The sequence below is a fragment of the Nilaparvata lugens genome, chromosome 13 (assembly GCF_014356525.2).
Source record: "Nilaparvata lugens isolate BPH chromosome 13, ASM1435652v1, whole genome shotgun sequence".
Lineage (NCBI taxonomy): Eukaryota > Metazoa > Arthropoda > Insecta > Hemiptera > Delphacidae > Nilaparvata > Nilaparvata lugens.
In genome coordinates this window covers 10753245-10774277 of record NC_052516.1, presented here as the reverse complement: position 1 = coordinate 10774277, position 21033 = coordinate 10753245, and the positions used below count along the sequence as shown (strand labels likewise).

The window sequence follows — 21033 nt, the reverse complement described above, 5'->3', positions numbered from 1 at the left end:
ATTAGTTCCTCAGTGAAATTGACTGATTTGCACAAATCTATTTTAGTTGTTGAATGTGTTTTTGAGCAATTAGTTTTATCTCTAAGGGTATAAATCAGCTCAGTATTTCAAATATTAATTGCGATATTCTAGTAATACATTTTAATTATTTTCTTGCCAAATCAGCTCATTATTTCAATTATCAATTGCGATATTCTTGCAATAAATTCCAATTATTTTCTTGCCAAAAATGAGTTCCTCAGTATATTTCTTTGATTTGAACAATTTTGTTTTAGTTTTGAGTGTATTTTTGTGCAACTATTATCATGAATAATCGTTTATATATTTTCTGCAATAATTTTACAAACTATTCAAAGTTTCTAACAAAATTGAGCTCTACACTTCTCACTGCAAAAGTTTATTAAAAATGTTATTTTATTGTGAGTTCATAATGGTTTTATTATTTGTTTCAACTTATTCTGGTTTAATTACACTATTACGAATAATATTTTTCTGCAATAATCTAATTTGTAGATCAGTAACTTCAAGCAGAGATGACAGAAATAATGAATATTTCTCTACTTTATGCTTCAAGCTAGACAATAGCAAGCATTTATCTAATCTTTGAATTAAAAACACTTTTGAATCAAAGTTTTGATTAATAGTCGAAAAGAATGTATTTACAACAAAGCAACTTATCTTATGTTAGACCATTCAGACTTCTACCTTATTTCTCAAATTTCTTCTATAGTTTCTGTATCAGGAATTTCATTAATTACTCAAGAAATATATTCATTATAGTACAGTATTATTATTCATATTTTCAACCAGAATTCCTCCTTGATCAGACCTAAGAAAAAATCACAATTAAGAGCTTTTTTATTCTTAATTTATATATTATGTCCTACAGTATATTATTTATATCTATATGGCCTACTACCTAATACAGGCCTACTCGTTACACCTATATTTATATTACTCACACATATATCGAGTTCTCATTTATATTATATATTCAATACAGCATAATATAACTATATCCACCGCTTATTATGATATTTTACAACACTATGTACCGGTTGCACAAAAGCCGGTTAAATTTTAATCGTAATTAATTTCACGAGAACCAATCAGAGAAACCTTTTTTAAAAAAAGCCTTATCTGGTTAGTTCTTCTATGAAATTTGTAAGGTCAGTCGTAAGGTCATGTCAGAGGCCCTGAAATTGATCAGTTGAGACCTGAAAACTCTGACACCAGACCTGAGCCAGCCAGGTCACTCGAATATTATATTATTATTATTATTCTATGAAATTAATCATGATTAAAATGTAACCAGATTTTGTGCAACCGGGCCTTTATGGTGTTGTATTTTTATTCACAATTATATTTATTTATTATTAAATTAATTGTTCACATGACTAAAAGATCAGCATTTTTACAACTGGCTGTAACACAACCAGAAATTACAAAGTAGCTTGTTATATTTTTATAGTTATTACTATAACGAGTTCAAATAGAGGCATTAACAAAATAAAGTGAACGTTTAGAATAGTAAAAATAGTGAAACTGTTAGCAAAAGCCGTATCCTTGTGAGAACTAGTGTATAAGTCTATTTTCTACTATGTATTTTCTACAAATATTTGTTACAACTATTAATATCATATAATATCAAATACATATAACATAATTTATACAATAATTATTGATATAGAAGCTTGCACGAGTTATTGAATATTGTAATTCATAAATTATGGCGTATTTTTTCAATTTATACAAATGAAAAAAAATAAATTCATTAGTCATCTTAACAGTGTTATCATAGTGACTTAATTCTAAACCAGTAACATAAATAGTAGGCTATGATCAAAATTAGTAGACAGTCTACTAACGTTGTGCTATGATAACTGGATAATAATTGGAAAATGTTAGTAATTAATAAATAAAAAGTGATAATTCTAATCAACATAATATACCACTGTAATATTAGCATAGCTCGATGTTTTAATATGTACGGTACCATTATATATAAAAATATATTTATTAAGAAATATAACATGATATTATCTACTATTCTTGAAGCTTCATTTTTACCTCAAATTATTATCTTCAATATTCAGAGTGTTTCAAAAAGAATAATTAAAAATAAAGACCTAATTTTAAACAGTTATATTTATTACAAAAAATGGTGCAGATAAATAGAATAGAATATCATTAAAAGAATAATTAAAAATAAAGACCCAATTTTAAACATTATATTTATTTTAAAAAATGGTGTAGACAAATAGAATAGAGTATCATTAAAAGAATAATTAAAAATAAAGATCCAATTTTAAACAGTTATATTTATTTTAGAAAATGGTGTAGACAAATAGAATAGAGTATCATTAAAAGAATAATTAAAAATAAAGACCCAATTTTAAACAGTTATATTTATTTTAAAAAATGGTGCAGACAAATAGAATAGAATATTAATATTAGCCTCGTCAGTAGTAGTATACCTACATCACAATTTGACATATAAGCCAGTCAACACAATACAATACAGCAGAAACCAATTTTACATAAAATTACTAACAGAAGTATCAAGTTTATGATGATGTATTATAAGTGTTGTATGTGCCCTCCCTTTGATGCTCGGACGACATCTAGACGGTAGCCAAATTCATCCCAGACTGTTCGCAAGATGTCTGTCTTCTTGTACTGTAGCTACTGCATCAGTTATCCTGGTTTGTGTAGGCCTACACCATTTTTTGAAATGAATGTAACTGTTTAAAATTTGGTCATTCTTTTTGAAACACTCGGGATATCTACAGTATTCCAATTCATATAGATATTGATGTATTTTGGTTTAAAGTTCATTTGAAACTTATTTTTCAATGCTGAAATTACGTCATAGCAGTCTATTTTATGGTTAAAAGCTATGTCGTAATTTGATTATTGGAAAGTGATCATATACAAGCAGTTCGTACTGGAAAGTAAAATTTAAGAAACTTATTTTTCTGTTTGATTAAACTAGTGTGTCATATATGGAGTTCAGCATTGACATTATTTTGTAATGTTATTAACATAATTCATTCATTAACATAATATTGTTACACTCTGTAACATTGAAGAATCTTGACAGATATTAACATGAAATATAATTGAAACTATAGATCGGCTTGGATTAGGATTTAGACCTAGATAAACTCCAAACTCAGTTTGAGTAACTTGAAACTTGACCTCAGTTTAAGCAGAATTAAAACATACCGTTCCGTAACTTAATCTCAGTTTGATCAAAATTGAGTCTTGGATTATAGGATTGAGACCTAGATAAACTCTAGACTCAGATTGAGCAGCTTGAAACTTAAACCTTAGTTTAAGCAGAATTAGAACATAACATAATCTCAATTTGATCAAAATTGAGACTGGGATTATAGGATTGAGACCTAGATAAACTACAAACTCAGTTTTAGCAGAATGAAACTCTAATGTCAGTTTGAGCAGATTTAAAACATAACTAAATCTTAGTTTAAGCATAATTGAAAACTTGAATTTTCTGGCCAGAACTTAATCTCAATTCATATTATTCTCATAATATTATAAGTTTATTGTATATTCTCAAAGCAGAATGGAGACAAAACTTGGATATTCTGGTCGTAATATGACTGTGTGTGATGTATGAATTAACACAAGGAATCACTGACCCCTAAATAATCTCTGGACCATAGCAGGCAACCAAGAAGGAAAAAAGACCAGTCAGTATCAGAAGAGAGGAATGATGTGAAAGAGGAGGAGAGGAGGATGAAGAAGAAGAAGAAGATGGTGAAGAAGAAGAAGATGGTGAAGAAGAAGAATAAGTAGAAGAAGTGAGTAGAAGAAGAAGAAGAAGAAGAATAAGTAGAAGAAGTAAGTAGAAGAAGAAGAAGCAGAAGAAGAAGAAGAAGTAAGTGGAAGAAGAAGAAGAAGAAGATGAAGAAGAAGAAGAAGAAGAAGAAGAAGAAGAAGAAGAAGAAGAAGAAGATGGTGAAGAAGAAGAAGAATAAGTAGAAGAAGTGAGTAGAAGAAGAAGAATAAGTAGAAGAAGAAGAAGAAGAAAAGAAGAAGAAGAAGAAGTAAGTAGAAGAAGAAGAAGAAGAAGAAGAATAAGTAGAAGAAGAAGAAGAAGATGGTGAAGAAGAAGAAGAATAAGTAGAAGAAGTAAGTAAAGAAGAAGAAGCAGAAGAAGAAGAAGAAGTAAGTGGAAGAAGAAGAAGAAGAAGATGAAGAAGAAGAAGAAGAAGAAGAAGAAGAAGAAGAAGAAGAAGAAGAAGAAGATGGTGAAGGAGAAGAATGAGTAGAAGAAGTGAGTAGAAGAAGAAGAATAAGTAGAAGAAGAAGAAGAAGAAGAATAAGTAGAAGAAGTAAGTAGAAGAAGAAGCAGAAGAAGAAGAAGAAGTAAGTAGAAGAAGAAGAAGAAGATGGTGAAGAAGAAGAATAAGTAGAAGAAGTAAGTAGAAGAAGAAGAAGAAGAAGAAAAAGAAGATGCTGGAGAAGAGAAGAGAAGAAGTGACGATGGAACTGTTATAATTATCACAAAATCATAAGCATGTAATTGTAGCACAGAACCATGCTTCCATAAATAATTGATGACATAGTTTTTAGCCTTTACTTTCTGACACATTCTGCTGAAAAGTCAGATTGAGTATGTAGTAGAAACAATGTGTTATGCTCAAGACATATAGGTAGGCCTACAGTAAACGTGATTGGGTATTGAAATTTATAATAATATATTATTTTGAATTTGAATTTACAATAGCCCCAGTGTTTATCAGTGTTTCTTTTCCCAACGTTTCAACTTTTTCAAGTTGTATAATAATTTATTATAAATCGTGCATTTTTTATCTTTTCCCAATTTTGGAGCTTTTTAAATTATATAAATTTGAGTTTGCAATAACCACAGTGTTAATCAGTGTTTCTTCTCCCATTGTTTTAACTTTATCAAACAGTTATATAATAATTATAAATCGTGTATTTTTTATCTTTTACCAATTTTGGAACTTTTTAAATTATTTGAATTTGCAATAACCCCCCAGTGTTAAATCAGTTTTTCTTCTCCCAATGTTTTAACTTTTCAAGTTATATAATAAATATAAATCGTGAATTTGATATTTTCCCAATTTTGGAACTTTTTAAATTATATAAATTTGAATTTGCAATAACCCCAGTGTTTCTTCTCTCAATGTTCAAACTTTTTAAAGTTATATAATAATTACAAATCATGAATTTCATCTTCTCCCAAATTTAGAACTTTCTTAAATAATTTATTCATTTATATTTTTCACAAAGACGCACTGATTGGGAGAGAAAAACTAAGGATACTCCTTGTACTATTTCTCTCCCAAATTTGGATGACATTTTAAAAGTCCAAAATAGGGTTATGATTTCACTTTACTAAAATTTAGTCCATTTTCACTCAAAAACAACGAAAACTAAGACTTTTAAATTTTGACGGTTGAAAACAGAATAAAAAACAAAAATATCACACTCAAATCACCATTAACTTAAATTAAATTATTTATTTATTTACATTGTGTACAAATACTTAACATGAGGAAAGGCACAACAGGCTCATGCCCAAAACTGTCCCATTCATGAATCATATATATTTTTAACTTTGTTGTAGTTTTAATATTTTAATTCGTATATTCTTTCAACTCAAGTTGTGAAGTTCTAAAATTTCCTCATCAGAACAACCATGGAATCTCAATTCTTCAAAATACTTATTCTAACTTTATTATTGAAAACCTTGGAAGGCACCCCGAACAACTCAACTGAGCTGGATGCTGAAGACTTTTTGAACGTTTATTTTCTGCCCAGCACACTAGTGCTAGAGTCTGATCTTGTGGATGGAGATGGTATCCTTGTGGATAATGGTACCTTCAACAGAAACGCCGACGTGGATTCTGCTTTGAGTACAATGAGTTATCATAGGTGAGTTTTCAGTTTTTTAGATTCCAAACTCTTATTATTGAGGACAAATATTTTCTTGAGTCCTAGTTGAATATTTGTTCCTATACAGTAGAGTAGAGTTCTTTTAGAATATTATGTTCGTATTTGAATACAAATAAGTTAGGCTATAGAATACCGTACTGTAACTTGAGAGAGTTTTCAAGTATACATCAACAACGTAAATCTGAAAAAATACTTTGCTCCAGTTGTATACAGTTGTGGTTTTGTTATAATTTCAAACTAGGTATTTATAATAATTATTGTTCACCCTCTCTAAATTGATGCAGTTGTGTGTTGAGGAATCTATAGTGTGTATCTTTTAAAAGTGTGTGAATTCTTAGAGCTACTTTCTTTTATGTACCTATTTATTAAATAGAATTATAGTACCTACCCTTTGAAATTAATAAAATACCGTGATAAATTAAGAATACAAATTATAAGAACTAGTGTCAAAGTTCACACCATGGTCAGGAGTTAAAAATAAATCTCATTTATTTCATTTTATTTGAAATTTATTTTTAAAACCTGAAAATGGTGTGAACACTGAAACTATAGTTGTTATAATTTGTATTCTTAATCTATTACGGTATTTTATTAATTTCAAAGGGTAGGTACTATAATTCTATTTTATAAACTAAATTGTATTTATATGATCAATATCAGTATAATATGTTATTTTTTGTTTTTAAAACCTCAAATTATCAACTTTAATAATCGAGTATAAGTGATAGGCTAATTGCTTTTAGAGTAAGTGTATTCATGATTATAGGCATATGCATGCATTCTAAGATGAATTTTAAATAATTAATAATGATGGTTTCTCGATCCATTCCGAGCTGCGATAACTGCAAATATTTGACTACATGTCATGTGAAATACATAGAAAAAAGTGTTTTAAATAATTATTCATATTTTATCAATGCCGTATATATTTCAACATATGTATATGATTCTACAGTATGAACACAATATGGAATAGCCTATACAGTGTATTTTCATGATACATGAAAATAATGTTTTTGAAGATTATTTATTACTAAAGTGGAATGGAGAGTGATAAGAACAATAAAGAGTTATCTGATGTGGCAAATTCTATTTTTTATGAATCACCTGCATAGTTAAGGATACTAAAATTCATCAGGGTAGAGTTCATCAAATTCATTTGATGAGAAATAAATTAATACTGTCTGGAACTCTATTAAACAGTCTATTATTCAACTAACAATAATTATTCCAGTTTGTGATGGAGCTCAAAATTCATCAATTCTTTTAGACCCGGTTGCACAAAATCCGGTTAAATTTTAACCGTGTTCAATTCCACGAGAGCCAATCAGAGAAGGCTTTTTTCGTGGAATTAATCACGATTAAAATTCAACCGACGTACGTGTAACCGGCACTTATACTCTTTGTATAGAAAATACCAAAATATATTGTAACTAACAAAACTGAATTTTAATTTTCAGGTCAATGATCAACAAATACCTCTGCAGAAACTATTTGGCCAATGAAATTCTATCAGAGGTTGATGATCAGAGTGATGTGAAATCTGACAGATTGGGAATGACAGCTAAAACAAATCGCCCACAAAGTCGAATTATGCTCAAAAATTCGCCAATCGACCAGAATGAGTTGCTGGATGACGAAGGATCTGATAATTACAAGAAGTGGCTTGCTAAGTACGATTTCTCTCATTTTTATACTTTTCATTTCAATTTCAAATACTTCAAAAAACATTATGAATTTATTTTATTTTAGTATGTAGACCTTCTTCAACATCTTCAATAAAATCCTGTCAAAGACCTTGAAAACTTAACATTTTTTATAAGATTTCTCTCATTTTCATACTTTTCATTTGAATTTGGAATACTCCAAAAACATGATGAATATACTTTACTTTAGTATGAAGACCTTCTCTAAACATCTTCAATAAAACCCTGACGAAGACCTTCTCATTTTTATATTTTTCATTTGAATTTCTAATAGGCCTACTCCAGAAATATTATAAATTTATTTTACTTCAGTATGTAGATAACTCAAGAATGGGAGTGAATTCCGCCAATGTGATGACATAAATAATTGCAAGTTTTTCCAGTTTTAAATCATCAACCAACGTCATACCACAAACCAAAATGAAGCTCATTTTATTTTAAAAATGCTTCCCCTACTTTCGTGAATAACTCTCATCCTCTTCTACAAAATCCAAGACTCTCTTGGATTTCTACAATAATCAAACTATTAATCACCAAAGATTGTTCCAATTTCCTTCTACAATTAAATACGGTATTAATGAGCTATTCATCAACACAAATTATTTCAATATCCAGAAGCCTATGTTTTTTCTCATTCCCATTCGATCATATTCTTTATTATTTGTCCCTATTATTGATGAAATCCATGGACACTCAAAGATGTTCAATATTATTGTACGATATAGTATCTACTTATAGCATCAGACTTTGTACCTATATGAACAATGCAATGGGAATATTGAGCTATGTAGAATAAACATGGAATTCTAAATATTTGGAAACTAACTAAATTCAGGAGTTCAATAGATCTTGAGAATTATTACTGTATAAATGCTTGAGCTGTGATGTCAATTTTAATTTAAATGTAATGTAATGTATTTAGCTACAATGTAAATTCTTCAACAAAGCTGTAGCAGGATAAATAGTGAGCCAGCAATGCTGGATATGAGAACTGACGGGCAGGTATTATCATATATTCACAGTGAATATGATAAAGTTGTAAACGTGTTCTTCATTTCAGGTACCCTTTATGTTCAAAGCTGTAATCAGAAGTTTCATATCCAGCTATACTGGGTTAGATTAGCAGATTGGAGTTTTTTATTTATGTAGCCTATGTATAACAATATTTACTAGCTTATACACGAATTTACATTAAATTACAATATTGCTAATTGTTTATTAGATACCTTGGTACTGAACTCAATGTAGATAACAATCTCACCAATGAAGTAAGAAGGAGAATTGACCAGGGTAACAGGGCCTACTTTGCAAACAGGAATTTGATAAAATCTAGACTGATATCGAGAGGTACAAAAATAAAAATATATCAAACACTGATAAGACCTGTGGTGACTTATGGTTGTGAATCTTGGGTCCTCAACTCTCAAAACACAAATTCATTGAGGATTTTTGAAAGAAAAGTTTTGAGAAGAATCTATGGTCCAGTATGTGAGGAGGGAGAATGGCGAATAAGAACCAATGCTGAAATTAATACTTTTCTACAAGGGAAACATAATAGTACGTTATATAAAATCCAGAAGAATTAGCTGGCTAGGTCATGTACAGAGAATGGAGGAGAACAGAATGCAGAGACAGATGCTTTCTGGGAGAATGAAGGAACGAGAAGAAGAGGCCGCCCTAGAACACGCTGGCTGCAAGATGTGGAGAAAGATCTGACACGCTTAGGAGTGAGGAGTTGGAAGAGGCAGGCATGTCAGAGAGATGATTGGAGGCGAATAGTTGAGGAGGCCAAGGTCCACGCAGGGCTGTAGCGCTTCGTAAGTAAGTAATTGTTTATTAGAAATGGATTGTTCATTGGATATAAGAGTGCAACATGTTAAATAAATAAAATAAATGTTCTCTTTCTCAGATCCTCCATATTCGAAGACATCTATAAACACCACACCACAAGTCCACAAGAAGAAGACCTGGTACAGTCAGGTTCCTCATCCAATGTACAGCTATTCGAGAGCGGAGACATCACCGGCTTCGCGGTACAGTCTGGTTCCGATACAAAGGACACCAACTACCCGGTACACTCTGGTTCCTATCCTAAGGACACCGTTGTACAGTCTGGTTCATCCCAGAAACAGGCCTATGACCAATATTTGCCGCCTTGGGGTGCCTCGGGAGGGGGAGCCAATATTCCTGTGCCGGCAATACATACGCATCTCCATCACGGAGGGGCGGCTCTGAATAATTTGCCGCCCCTGGCTGGGGCGGATTACGGGGGGCTGCATCATGGGGTGGATTATGGGGGTGAACATGGTGAGTTTAATTTATATGGCCCGGTTGCACAACAGCCGGTTAAATTTTAACCGAGATCAATCCCATGAGAAGCAATCAGAGAAGGCCTTTTTAATAAGACGGCTTCTCTGATTGGTTCTCGTGGAATTAATTACGATTAAAATTTAACCGGCTACTGTGCAACCGTCACTATGAGTTTTTCAATTTCAGAATAGAATAGTTTTATCGATCAACAAATATGCCTTATTAAGAATAAAGTTTGTAGAGTGAATATTGATATTCTTTCCCATAATTGAAGAGGCTTAAGATTTAAATATAGGTCTTAAATATAGGTATATGGACTTTGTCAAGTAGGTAAGTGATATACAAAAAAGTAATAGACATTTACAAAGAAGACAACTCACAGACAACATAAAAAAATGTTAGACAATCTGATATAACATAAAATATCACCAGATAACAAAGAGAAGATTTCAAACAAAGCAATCCCTATATAAAATGTTCTCAACATTATTTTTCAACAGTAGGGCTGTTGACGATAATTGAATTGGACATGGATAAGTAATTATTGTTGTTTTTCCCTTATTTGCATGAATTTATTCATTTTATCAAATTGAAAACAAATAGATGAATGTAATGTATGATTTATTGACCGAATGTAGTGAGGTCTATGTTTCAACTCGATTTGCTTTTGTCTGTCTGTATGTAACGCGATTATGGCCAAACGCGTTGATAGAATTCGATGAGATTTGGCAGGAATATTCCTTTTTCAACTGCGCGTCGATGTATACACAAGGTTTTTTTTTGAAATTTTGCATTTTAAGGATAATATGAAAAGAAAAGGAATTCCTCCATACTCTGATGTCACTTAAAAATGAAATGATATCACTATAAATAGAAAATGATTAAATAAACTGAATAATGCTGAAGAAATTATAATATTTTTGATTGAAAAAAGTTAATTTTAAAATAGTTGAGAAATATTTTAATCAGATGGAAAGATTATCACAAAACTGGATGTATGGGATACAAATTCAAACGTGAACTGAGGTTATTAACATAAGCGAGTTTTTGATCTTGGAGAAAACAAATACGGTAACAATATTTTAAGAGTAAATTATGATTCAACTGTGAATTGTGATTCAACTGAATCAACTAGAACAGGTGACATTATATACTTGTGGATGAGAAAACTGAGTGAGGTCTACTGTTCACAGAACTACTAGTAAATTAGAGTTAAGTAATAAATACACACTAAGATTCCAATCAACACATAAATATTTGAACTAAAAATAACAAGTTTTCTATCTGAAAAGGCCAGCAAAACCTAGGTTTGTGCGCTGGCATACTCAGTACCACACTGATAGAGTTTATAAGGAGAAGGGGAAAGAATGCAAGGCCACAAAGAAAAAATGTAGTCTACATGAGAGTGAGAAGAAGAGAAAAAGAGATAAAGGATGATGGAGAAATTTTAATTGTTAATTTCTTTATTAAAAATACATTACACACAGATACAGGAAATGATAATATTTGAAATTTAGGTATAGGAAATGATAATATTTGAAAATTTAATCAATGCACTTTTTGTGTAAGCTTAGTTGAGATGTTGATAGTGTGGTAATTATTCATATTAAATCAATTTATCAATGCAATAAAGTAAAATTTTAATCAATGCAAAAAGGAAACAGTGTTCAAAGCTAAAAACACCTCATCAGATGGTACCGTATATAGCTATTCTATCCTATGGTGGAGGCCATGTAAAGTTTATCTAATAATCCTGCATTTTTAGTGGTCTCTGAAAAAACTTTTAAAACCTCCAATATTGAAGGTTAAATACATGCCCCTTCGACTTTCCCACATCACAACTCAGAATGATGTTCGGTGTGGAATCATTAAAATTGAGACGTGATTTTGTTTGTTTTTAATGTATTCAATGGCAGAATCAGCTCAATGTTTTTGCTTTCCCAGTTAAATGTGTACATTTCTGCAGTGCCTCGCCGTTCCAGTTTTAGATTATTTATACCTTTTTGCAACATTTTAAATCATCAGAACTCTCCCATATATAAATCATCATTCATTTTCAATTGCTTCTCGGATCATCTTGACCTGTCATTCGGTTACAGTCGCTTCCGTAGGGATTGTAGGCGACTTCTGCGAGTGTGACTGTCGAGTGTTTTAATGTGTCTCTTGTCTGTTGAGTTGATGTTGTATGTTTTTTTATTTTTTCTTTAATCCACTTTTGTACTAGTCCTCAAGGGTATGATTAGTACTGATTCTGTTTTTTTTTTGTTCATTTCTTTTTTCCTATTATTTTTCCTCTTCTTTCATTGTAATTTTTCAATATTCTTCTTTTCTGTACTCTTACTATGTATAATGAACCATCGTAATTGTGTTGTTATGGAAGCAATTTTTGGGAGAAATCCTGTATGCTTCCATGTTTTTCATAAATACATAAATAAATAAATAAATAAATATGACAACAAATACAGTATCGCGGTTCGATGTTTTTATTTAATAAATCTATTGATTTCAGGCTACAGTCACATACCAGATCATCACGTTCATGTGGACCATGATCACGGACATTATCACGGCCACGGTCACGGACATGACGAGGAGAAAGGATTGGCTCTTAAAGATTTGTTCGATTTGGCATTGACCGCTCTAGCGTTCCTCGCTTTCGGCATGTTTGTGCTAAACCTTATCCTGACTTGTTTCAGTGTGAGTATTGCTTAACAAGTACATCATTGTCGATTATAATGAATGTTATTGTAGAAGTTTTTTGTGTAGTTGAGAATTTGATATGATGGTAATTATTCTAATTATACTCTAATATTATTATTATACTCTAATAAAAATTGAGATCTCTCTTTATAATTATAGATATAACGCATATTGTTATGATAACTCGAGCTTACGCAGAGGCCTTTGTTGCCTATGTAAGCTCTTTCCTATCTGATACAAGAATTTTATACAAGAATAAAATTGTGATAGCTCAAGAGTTTTATTGTTTAGTATAGTTCTATATTTTGTTGTTTGTTTTTAGTAAGTATATTATATCGTTTCTTGAATTGTATAAACTTTATTGTTCAAGATTCTATGTAACTGCTTTGAATTGTATTCAGAAGGAAAATGAATTGAATTGAATGAAAAAAGACTGAGAAATTGTCAAAAAACCACTGATTTGTAAGTTTCTCATTAATTGACAATTTCTCAGTCTTTTTTCATTCAATATGAATAATTACCACAATATCAACTTCTCAACTACACAAAAAAGGAAAAAAAGAATTGAATTGAATTGAATTGAATTGAATATTCATCTTGAATGAAAAAGACTAATAAATTGTAGAAAAACACAGATTTATTGATACTTAGAAACCGGTTTCGGTTGTTACACCATTGTCAATCTCTGATAAACTGAAACTAAATACAAGAGCAGCAGAATTTTTACTAGTAGGCGAGTACTGCTATTGGTCGAGGGCATGAACGCCTGCCATTGGCAGTATCAGTTTCTAAGTATCAATAAATCTGTGGTTTTTGACAATTTCTTTGTCTTTTTCATTCAATATTGTAGAAGTCAAATTTTATTCATTTATTAGAAGTCATTATAGATGATGAAATGGCACTAAATTTCTACTTCCTTTCTACTCATAATATTCGTGATATTTGATAATATTCATCCATATTTGTGAGTTGATGATAAATTAAATTGATATTATACACTATTTTATATTCTATTTCTTAGTCTTTCTCATTCAATATTGTGTAGAAGTCAAATATTATTCATTTATTAGAAGTCCTTATAGCTGATGAAAAGGCACCAAATTTCTACTTCCTTTCTACTCATAATATTTGATAATATCTATCCATATTATTTGTAAGTTGATGATAAATTGATATTACACTATTTTATATTCTATTATAATTTGTTTATACTATTTTATTCATGGATTGTACACTATTATTTTCTTGTGGGCAGGTACAACCCCCTACAGTGGTAATGATGATGAATGGAGGTGGGGAGGGGGGAGAAGAGACGAGGTTCACACGTGTCAAACGAGGAGCTATAAATCCTGAATACCTCAATCAGGTGAGACTTGACATTTACAAATGAAAATTTAGTCTCTGATACATCAATACTCATTGATAGGGTTTCTCGTGAAGAAATAATTGTGATCAATTCAACTTACATTATTGATTGAAAAAGACTAAGAAATTGTCAAAAAACCACTGATTTATTGATAATTAGAAAGACCGGTTTCGGTTATTACACCATTGTCAATCTCTGATAAACTGTTAAACAGTTTAAACTGATAAACAGTTTATCAGAGATTGATAATGGTGTAATAACCGAAACCGGTCTTTCTAATTATCAATAAATCAGTGGTTTTTTGACAATTTCTTAGTCTTTTTCATTCAATATGAATAATTACCACAATATCAACTTCTCAACTACACAAAAAGGTCAACTTACATTACTTTAGATCAATTTTTGCTTTTAGAAAAAACGACTAGCAGTCAGATATTTCACAATAAATGAATGAGTGAGTGATTTCACTTTGACAACGAGATCTTTCGGCCATGAGTCTATGAGTACAACCAAGAAGATGGCGGACCTGCCGAAAGATCTCGTTGTCACAGTGAGTGATTAATTCATTTATTGTAAAATATCTGACTGCTAGTCGTTTTTTCTAAAAGCAAAAAGTGATTTAATAATAAGCAGTTCGTGATGGAAAACAACATTGAAGAACTTTAGATCATTTAGATCAATTTGCTTATTTTTTTTAAAAATAAAAAAAATAATAAATAAATAAATAATATTCTATATTATATTATATTATACTATATTAGAATTGTAATTTTTGGTTGTGTCAAGAGGGCTATTATGGGAAGTATTTCTTCCTGGTGCCCTCATATTGTAATGTAAATAAATAAATAAATTCAAATGCATACCATCTATGATTTTTACACTTGAAAATGACTCTTGGAGAGTTGAAACTATAGTGATCGAGGTCCACGTTATAATGGCAGTGGAGAAAGATGTGAAAAAAACGTTGCTGAACCTCGTTCTTGCTGGTGTTGCACATTCTCAACAAAAACGGTTTGAGAATGTGCAACACCAGCACGAAATTCGTCGCCACACCGGAGAATGTGAGTGTTTTTTCACCTTGGTTATAATATATTGTGTACATTTATTTTGTTCCCCATTAAATTTGTTGATATATAATTGTAGCAGATACCTTCTTAAAATGTATGAATTCAGGGCTATTCATTTTTATTTATAACATAGAATTATAGTACCCTTCCTTTAGTAGATACCTTATATATTTTCCAATCATTATTGTTATTAAATGATTTGAAGTAGAATGTCTCCAAGAGAATCTCAATATTGATGCCTGATTCACTTTGATCTGTTATATCTTATTACATTTTATGATTTTTGATTTGATTTGGAATCAAATTCTTCATTTGATTACATTCTATTACATATTTGATTACATGGAATTACTAGTAGCCTATATCTTTTTTATTCTCTTTCAGAAACCAATTGCGCCAATTCTCTTACAGTTTTGACCAATTACGCCATTAACAAGTGTCAAAGTAAAATAAATGGAAAATAACTTCCACGTTGAAAATAACAACCAAGAATTTTTCATTATATTTAGTTATGGTATCTATTCATTACATATTTTCGCCTCTTTAGATGATTATCTTTCACTCTTTTCAAGCTAGATAAGATGAGATAATTAGATTAGATTTCTTTTCTATGCGAACTAGAATATAAACTTATAAAATATAAATTTTAGTTATAATAATGTGAAATATTTCTTCTATGTTTAGTTTTGAAGCATCTAAATTTGAAAATCTACATTGTGAAAATACTTGAGGACTGAAAATTTTGTGGATTGAAGAACTACAAGACTCAACCTATTTGGGACTATGATTGTGTTATCTATAAATTTGGGAGAGGAATAGCAGACGGTTACCGTACCTAATTTTTCCTCTCCCTATCATTTTGATAATGTAAGTTACTTATTGTATAAATTAATACAGAATAAAATGAATAAAGAATCAATTCTTGTGATTCTGAAAATTTTGTGAATTAAAGAATTACAAGACTTGACCTATTTCGGACTATATGTTATATCTGAATTTGGGAAAGGAATAGCACAAGGTTACCTTATTTTTCCTCTCCCTATCATTTTGATAGTGTACTTATTGTATAAATGAATAAAGAATCACTTTTTGTGTAGTTGAGAAGTTGATATTGTGGTAATTATTCATATTATATTATTACAGATTTTATTGATAGTTGGAACAAATTAATGTAGTTTCTAAATTTCAATAAAATCTGTGGTTGTTGACAATTTCTTAGTATTTTTATTTAATATAAACTTATACTGGCTCACCCACTCATTTAATATAGTTGACTATTCAATTTTTATGGAAACCTTGATTTTCGATCATTCCCAGGTAAGCTACAATGTGGTAAGATCCATAGATGCTTTGGCTAGCCTCCAACAGGGGTCCCCACACCAGGAAAACTGTTTGAGGCTATCCCTCTGTGAAAGCAACAAATTTGCTCGAGAACTGCCGAGTCAGCAACAGGTTTGGGTGCCTGTTTGGAGGTAAATATTAGTATTAACCTAGAGAAAAGATATCATAAGAAGATAGGGCGTTTATATTCCAATTTTCACTGTTGACTCAAGCCGATAGACCTAGTAGTTGTTTTTGGTGAAGCTATGTGACGCTGGTAGTCTCTCATACTGTGCCGTTCATAAACTCTCTCCCCAATAAAACAGTAATAATCGACAGAAGTCAACAGTGATTATAATGATGTGTATGAAGTTTGATGATACTATATCAAGTTGTGATGATACTGTATCAAGTTGTGATGATACTGTATCATTTATGGTGATATCATAAGAAAGATGATATCCTATGGTATAGGGCGTTTATGTTCCAATTTTCACTGTTAACTCAAGCCGATAGTCCTAGTAGGTAGTTGTTTTTGGTGAAGCTATGTGACGCTGGTAGTCTCTCATACAGTGCCCTTCTTACACTCTTACACTCCCAACAACACACTAATAATATACAATATAGTGAGGTCCACGTTATAATGGCAGTGTTTGATTAGCAATGGTATTGCTATCCTTATCTATCATTCAACAAAGCCGATAGCGCTATCTCTTTCTCGCTTTGCTCTGTTGCCAGATCGTCTTTTAAAAGTGTGGAATTGATAATTGATTAACAACATATTTCATCTACATTATGAAAATTGATTATGAAACTATTGAAAATCACATTTTCTTGCTTGATAAAATATAATTGATTATTTTAAACGAGAATGAACAGTTAATATTACATCAATAAACCTGTACCAGCTACAGCCTTTAGAAGGCAGCATTGACAAGACAGAGGATCGGCAACGTTGTTCTCCTATCTTTCTCCACTGCCATTATAACATGGACGTCACTATAGTTTTTTGTGGTGAAGCTATGTGACGCTGGTATAGTCTCTCATACTGTGCCCTTTTTACACTCTCACTCCAACAATTCGATTGTCAAATCAGTTTCTCTCTCTTCTCCCAGTTCATCTCCTTCTAGTTGCACTTCTTCTTCAGGCGCTGCGTTTTAATAAAGAAGCCGTCTTTATTAAAACATGTATTATTACATGTATTAATACATTAATAATAGACAGTAGTCGTCAGTGATCAGCATGAGTTAACATAAAATCAGCTTGAAATTTGGAACATGAACGGCTCTTCATGATATAATATTTAAATTTGTATATTAATATTTTATTATATATATTCAAGTGTCCTCACACAGGGTAGCCTATAGAGAACACATATTAGAAATTAGGAAACAATATTTTATTTGAATCGCTAATTGCAGAAAGGGAACATGTCCAGTTTTCATAATTTTACAGGAGAGATAAAAAACTTATTTAAACCTGAATCTAAACCTGTAGTAAACGATATATTCAAAACGTCGTCATTACAATGCTTTCAGTTGGACATGTATCCTTCCTACAGTAAACGATGTATCTTACTTTAAATAGTTGATTTTTTGAAAAAAAAAAACAATTTTTGAAAAAGTTGGACATGTTCCTTTTCTGCAATTAGCGATTCATTCGCTTTTTGGAATGTATTTGATTTATTTTTTACTTTCCTTGCCCTATTACCATAGGTAAGGAAAGTATTGCTTTCCGAAAAAAATTAAGGTACCCCAATTTCCAAATTTCTATACGTTTCAAGGTCCCCTGAGTCCAAAAAAGTGGTTTTTGGGTATTGGTCTGTATGTGTGTGTGTGTGTGTATGAGTGTATGTGCGTCTGTGTACACGATATCTCATCTCCCAATTAACCGAATGACTTGAAATTTGGAACTTAAGGTCCTTACATTATAAGTATCCGACACGAACAATTTCGATCCAATGCAATTCAAAATGGCGGCTAAAATGTTGTCAAAGACAGGGTTTTTCGAGATTTTCTCAAAAACGGCTCCAACGATTTTGATCAATTTTATACCTGGAATAGTCATTGATAAGCTCTATCAACTGCCACAAGTCTCATATCTGTAAAAATTTCAGGAGCTCCGCCCCATTTATGCAAAGTTCGATTTTAGATTCCCAATTATCAGGCTTCAGATACAATTTAAACAAAAAAAGTTTGATGGAAAAGGTTGAGCATGAAAATCTCTACAATAATTGTTCAATGACATTTTCACCTAAAATTGGAAATAAGCTCGAAATTCGAGAAAATGTGTTTATTCAATAATGCAAACTGTTGGCAACTGTTGATTCTATTATATCATTCACTATGAAGAGATAGCAGACCTCGTGTGTCTCCAGCGTTATTGTCCTGTCACCAGCTTGCAGATCTCTGAATAGTAAGCTTATACTTGAGATTCGCGTGTACACTAGCGTCAGGTGATCAATTTTCATAACGGCAAGGAAAGTCGTGTGAGTGCGCCACACCAGATTTTTTTAATAAAGAAGAGATATCTTCTTACCATCGGATAATAATATTTTATTTTCAACAACAGTGTATAGCAAAACAATGTAATACAGTTGAAAAACTGTTTTACACAGAAGCTGGATAGCTTCTTATGCAATCTTTTCTCTATAGTATTATTCATTAAATTATTAATATATTTATTCATTTATAAATGTGTCATTTCTGAACCTAATCACTATCATCGTTAATCTAGAAATTCTATATTCATGATGAGACTCTTGTTGAATATGAATAGATAATGTGGAGCTCCTCCATAATTGAAAAACACAGTTTCATTTTTGTCACATCCATATTTATTAAATTTATTGACAGGACTGCAGTTTGCCTGCCGATATATCTATCCATTATTCAATTTATTTATCAACAAATAATTTGTTTTAATTTATCTATTGATTCATCCATACATCAGTACAGCTGAAGATGTGTTGGCTTCAACACGAAACTGGAGTCCTGTCAATTATTGTAATAAATGTGGATGTGACAAGAATAAAACTGTGTTTTCAATTATATAATTCATACCGATTCTCCGTAAAATGAGTTCAGATTTGAACACTCTTGAGCTTCCAGCCCTCCAAGTGATATTATTTGATTGACTGGAGGCTGGAATCTCAACTTATTTTATTCAGACTTATGAGAAAATTGAACTCAATAATTTTACTCACTTGAACATCAATCAACTTCGAGTCGATAATATAATAAAATTCAGTATACTATGATTTCAATAATATATTTCTACTGTGACTCAATTGTAAGGTATACTCATTAATTGATTAAGAAAATGTATTTTTCCTACAGTTACCTTGAAAAGTGACCATTCCTGCACTGATTACAGAACGCAAAAAAAATCACTTTTCCGCTCTAGTACTTTGTGTATTATCTTGCAGCCATCCCAATCAGCTGTTGACATTGTTGGCGTATATTTTGAATGCGAATTTGTTCTGTCTATATTTTTTCTGATTTTCAAATAAATAAAACTGAGAACTCATTAAATTATACATTTTGAATATTATTAATTATTCATTATTTCAAATAATATTTTTTTCATTCATAAATTGATTGGTTGAAAAATTATTTAGAAATTAAGATTTACTCAAAATTATTCAAATTTTCAAATTGATTGGATTAATTTAATTTTTAAATTGAATTAATTTTCAATTGAATAATAAAGTTTAAAATAAATTAAAGTTGCTACTAATAAAAAAATTATACAGACAAACATTTGATGGATTTCAGCCATCATTTTGCCCATAATCAACCACTTCTCATATTCAATGGTAACTGTAGGAAAAATTTAATGTGAAATACGTGCGCAAAGTTCCTCTGCTGCACTCAAGAAACCATTCCGCCCTCGCTTATGGCTCGTGCGTAAACGTTTCTTTCGGTGCAGCAAACTGTCACTTTGCGTACTAGTTGCACAAATAACTATTAAGTCGACTATAATATAATTCTGCATTATGATTCCCATTATCTTTTTTACAGTGACTCTTTTGTAACTTTTAAGATAAACTCACTTTAACAACAAGATAATTGATTTCAAGTTTACAATAACATTATTATTCTGTACTTTACAGTCAATTCATTGTAGTAGCTAATAATTTTCTGTTTTTCCTGATTTTCCAGCTTCGGCCTGAGTTGGATCAGTGGAAAAATGAGAGGGAAATCCGAGTCCATGCTGGAGTATTTGAGAGCTATAATTTTGGGCATGGGAAAAGCTCAATGTGAAAGAGTTTATTCACAATGTAAGCAGGAAATGTGAAATTTGGTTAATAAGATATTTTTGAAGATTGGTATTTATTAACTTTATAGAATTTAGAAAACTTTATAGAAAATTAAGTTTTATAAAATGTAGAAACAAGTGAATAATTTTGTAATTTATAACTAGATGATAGCAAAGAGAAACAATAGCGTAAATAGATATCCCATGCTATAGGGCGTTTATGTCGCAACTTTTACTGTTAGGCTATCTCAAGCCGATTTTTACTGTTTTGACCGGGTAAGAGTGTATGAACGGCACAATATGAGAGACTACCAGCGTCATAAAGCATCACAGGAAAGAACTACGTGGACTA

General features: G+C 31.0%; 1 protein-coding gene across 1 annotated transcript; it reads left to right on the top strand.

Moving 5' to 3' along the window:
* The first annotated feature begins 5695 nt into the window (after positions 1-5695).
* Positions 5696-20814, top strand: LOC120354096. The gene is made up of 7 exons (XM_039440343.1): positions 5696-5931; positions 7413-7625; positions 9568-9965; positions 12478-12665; positions 13924-14034; positions 16419-16573; positions 20585-20814. Exons 1-7 carry the CDS (start codon positions 5696-5698, stop codon positions 20718-20720), a joined length of 1437 nt encoding a protein of 478 aa, XP_039296277.1. The 3' UTR covers positions 20721-20814.
* Positions 20815-21033: the final 219 nt, after the last annotated feature.

Coding starts and splice junctions, on each gene's coding strand:
- LOC120354096 (XM_039440343.1), top strand. CDS start 5,696: ATGGAATCTCAATTCTTCAAAATACTTATTCTAACTTTATTATTGAAA. Junction 7,626..9,567: donor TACAAGAAGTGGCTTGCTAA/GTACGATTTCTC, acceptor TCTCTTTCTCAG/ATCCTCCATATTCGAAGACA. Junction 9,966..12,477: donor GGATTATGGGGGTGAACATG/GTGAGTTTAATT, acceptor TATTGATTTCAG/GCTACAGTCACATACCAGAT.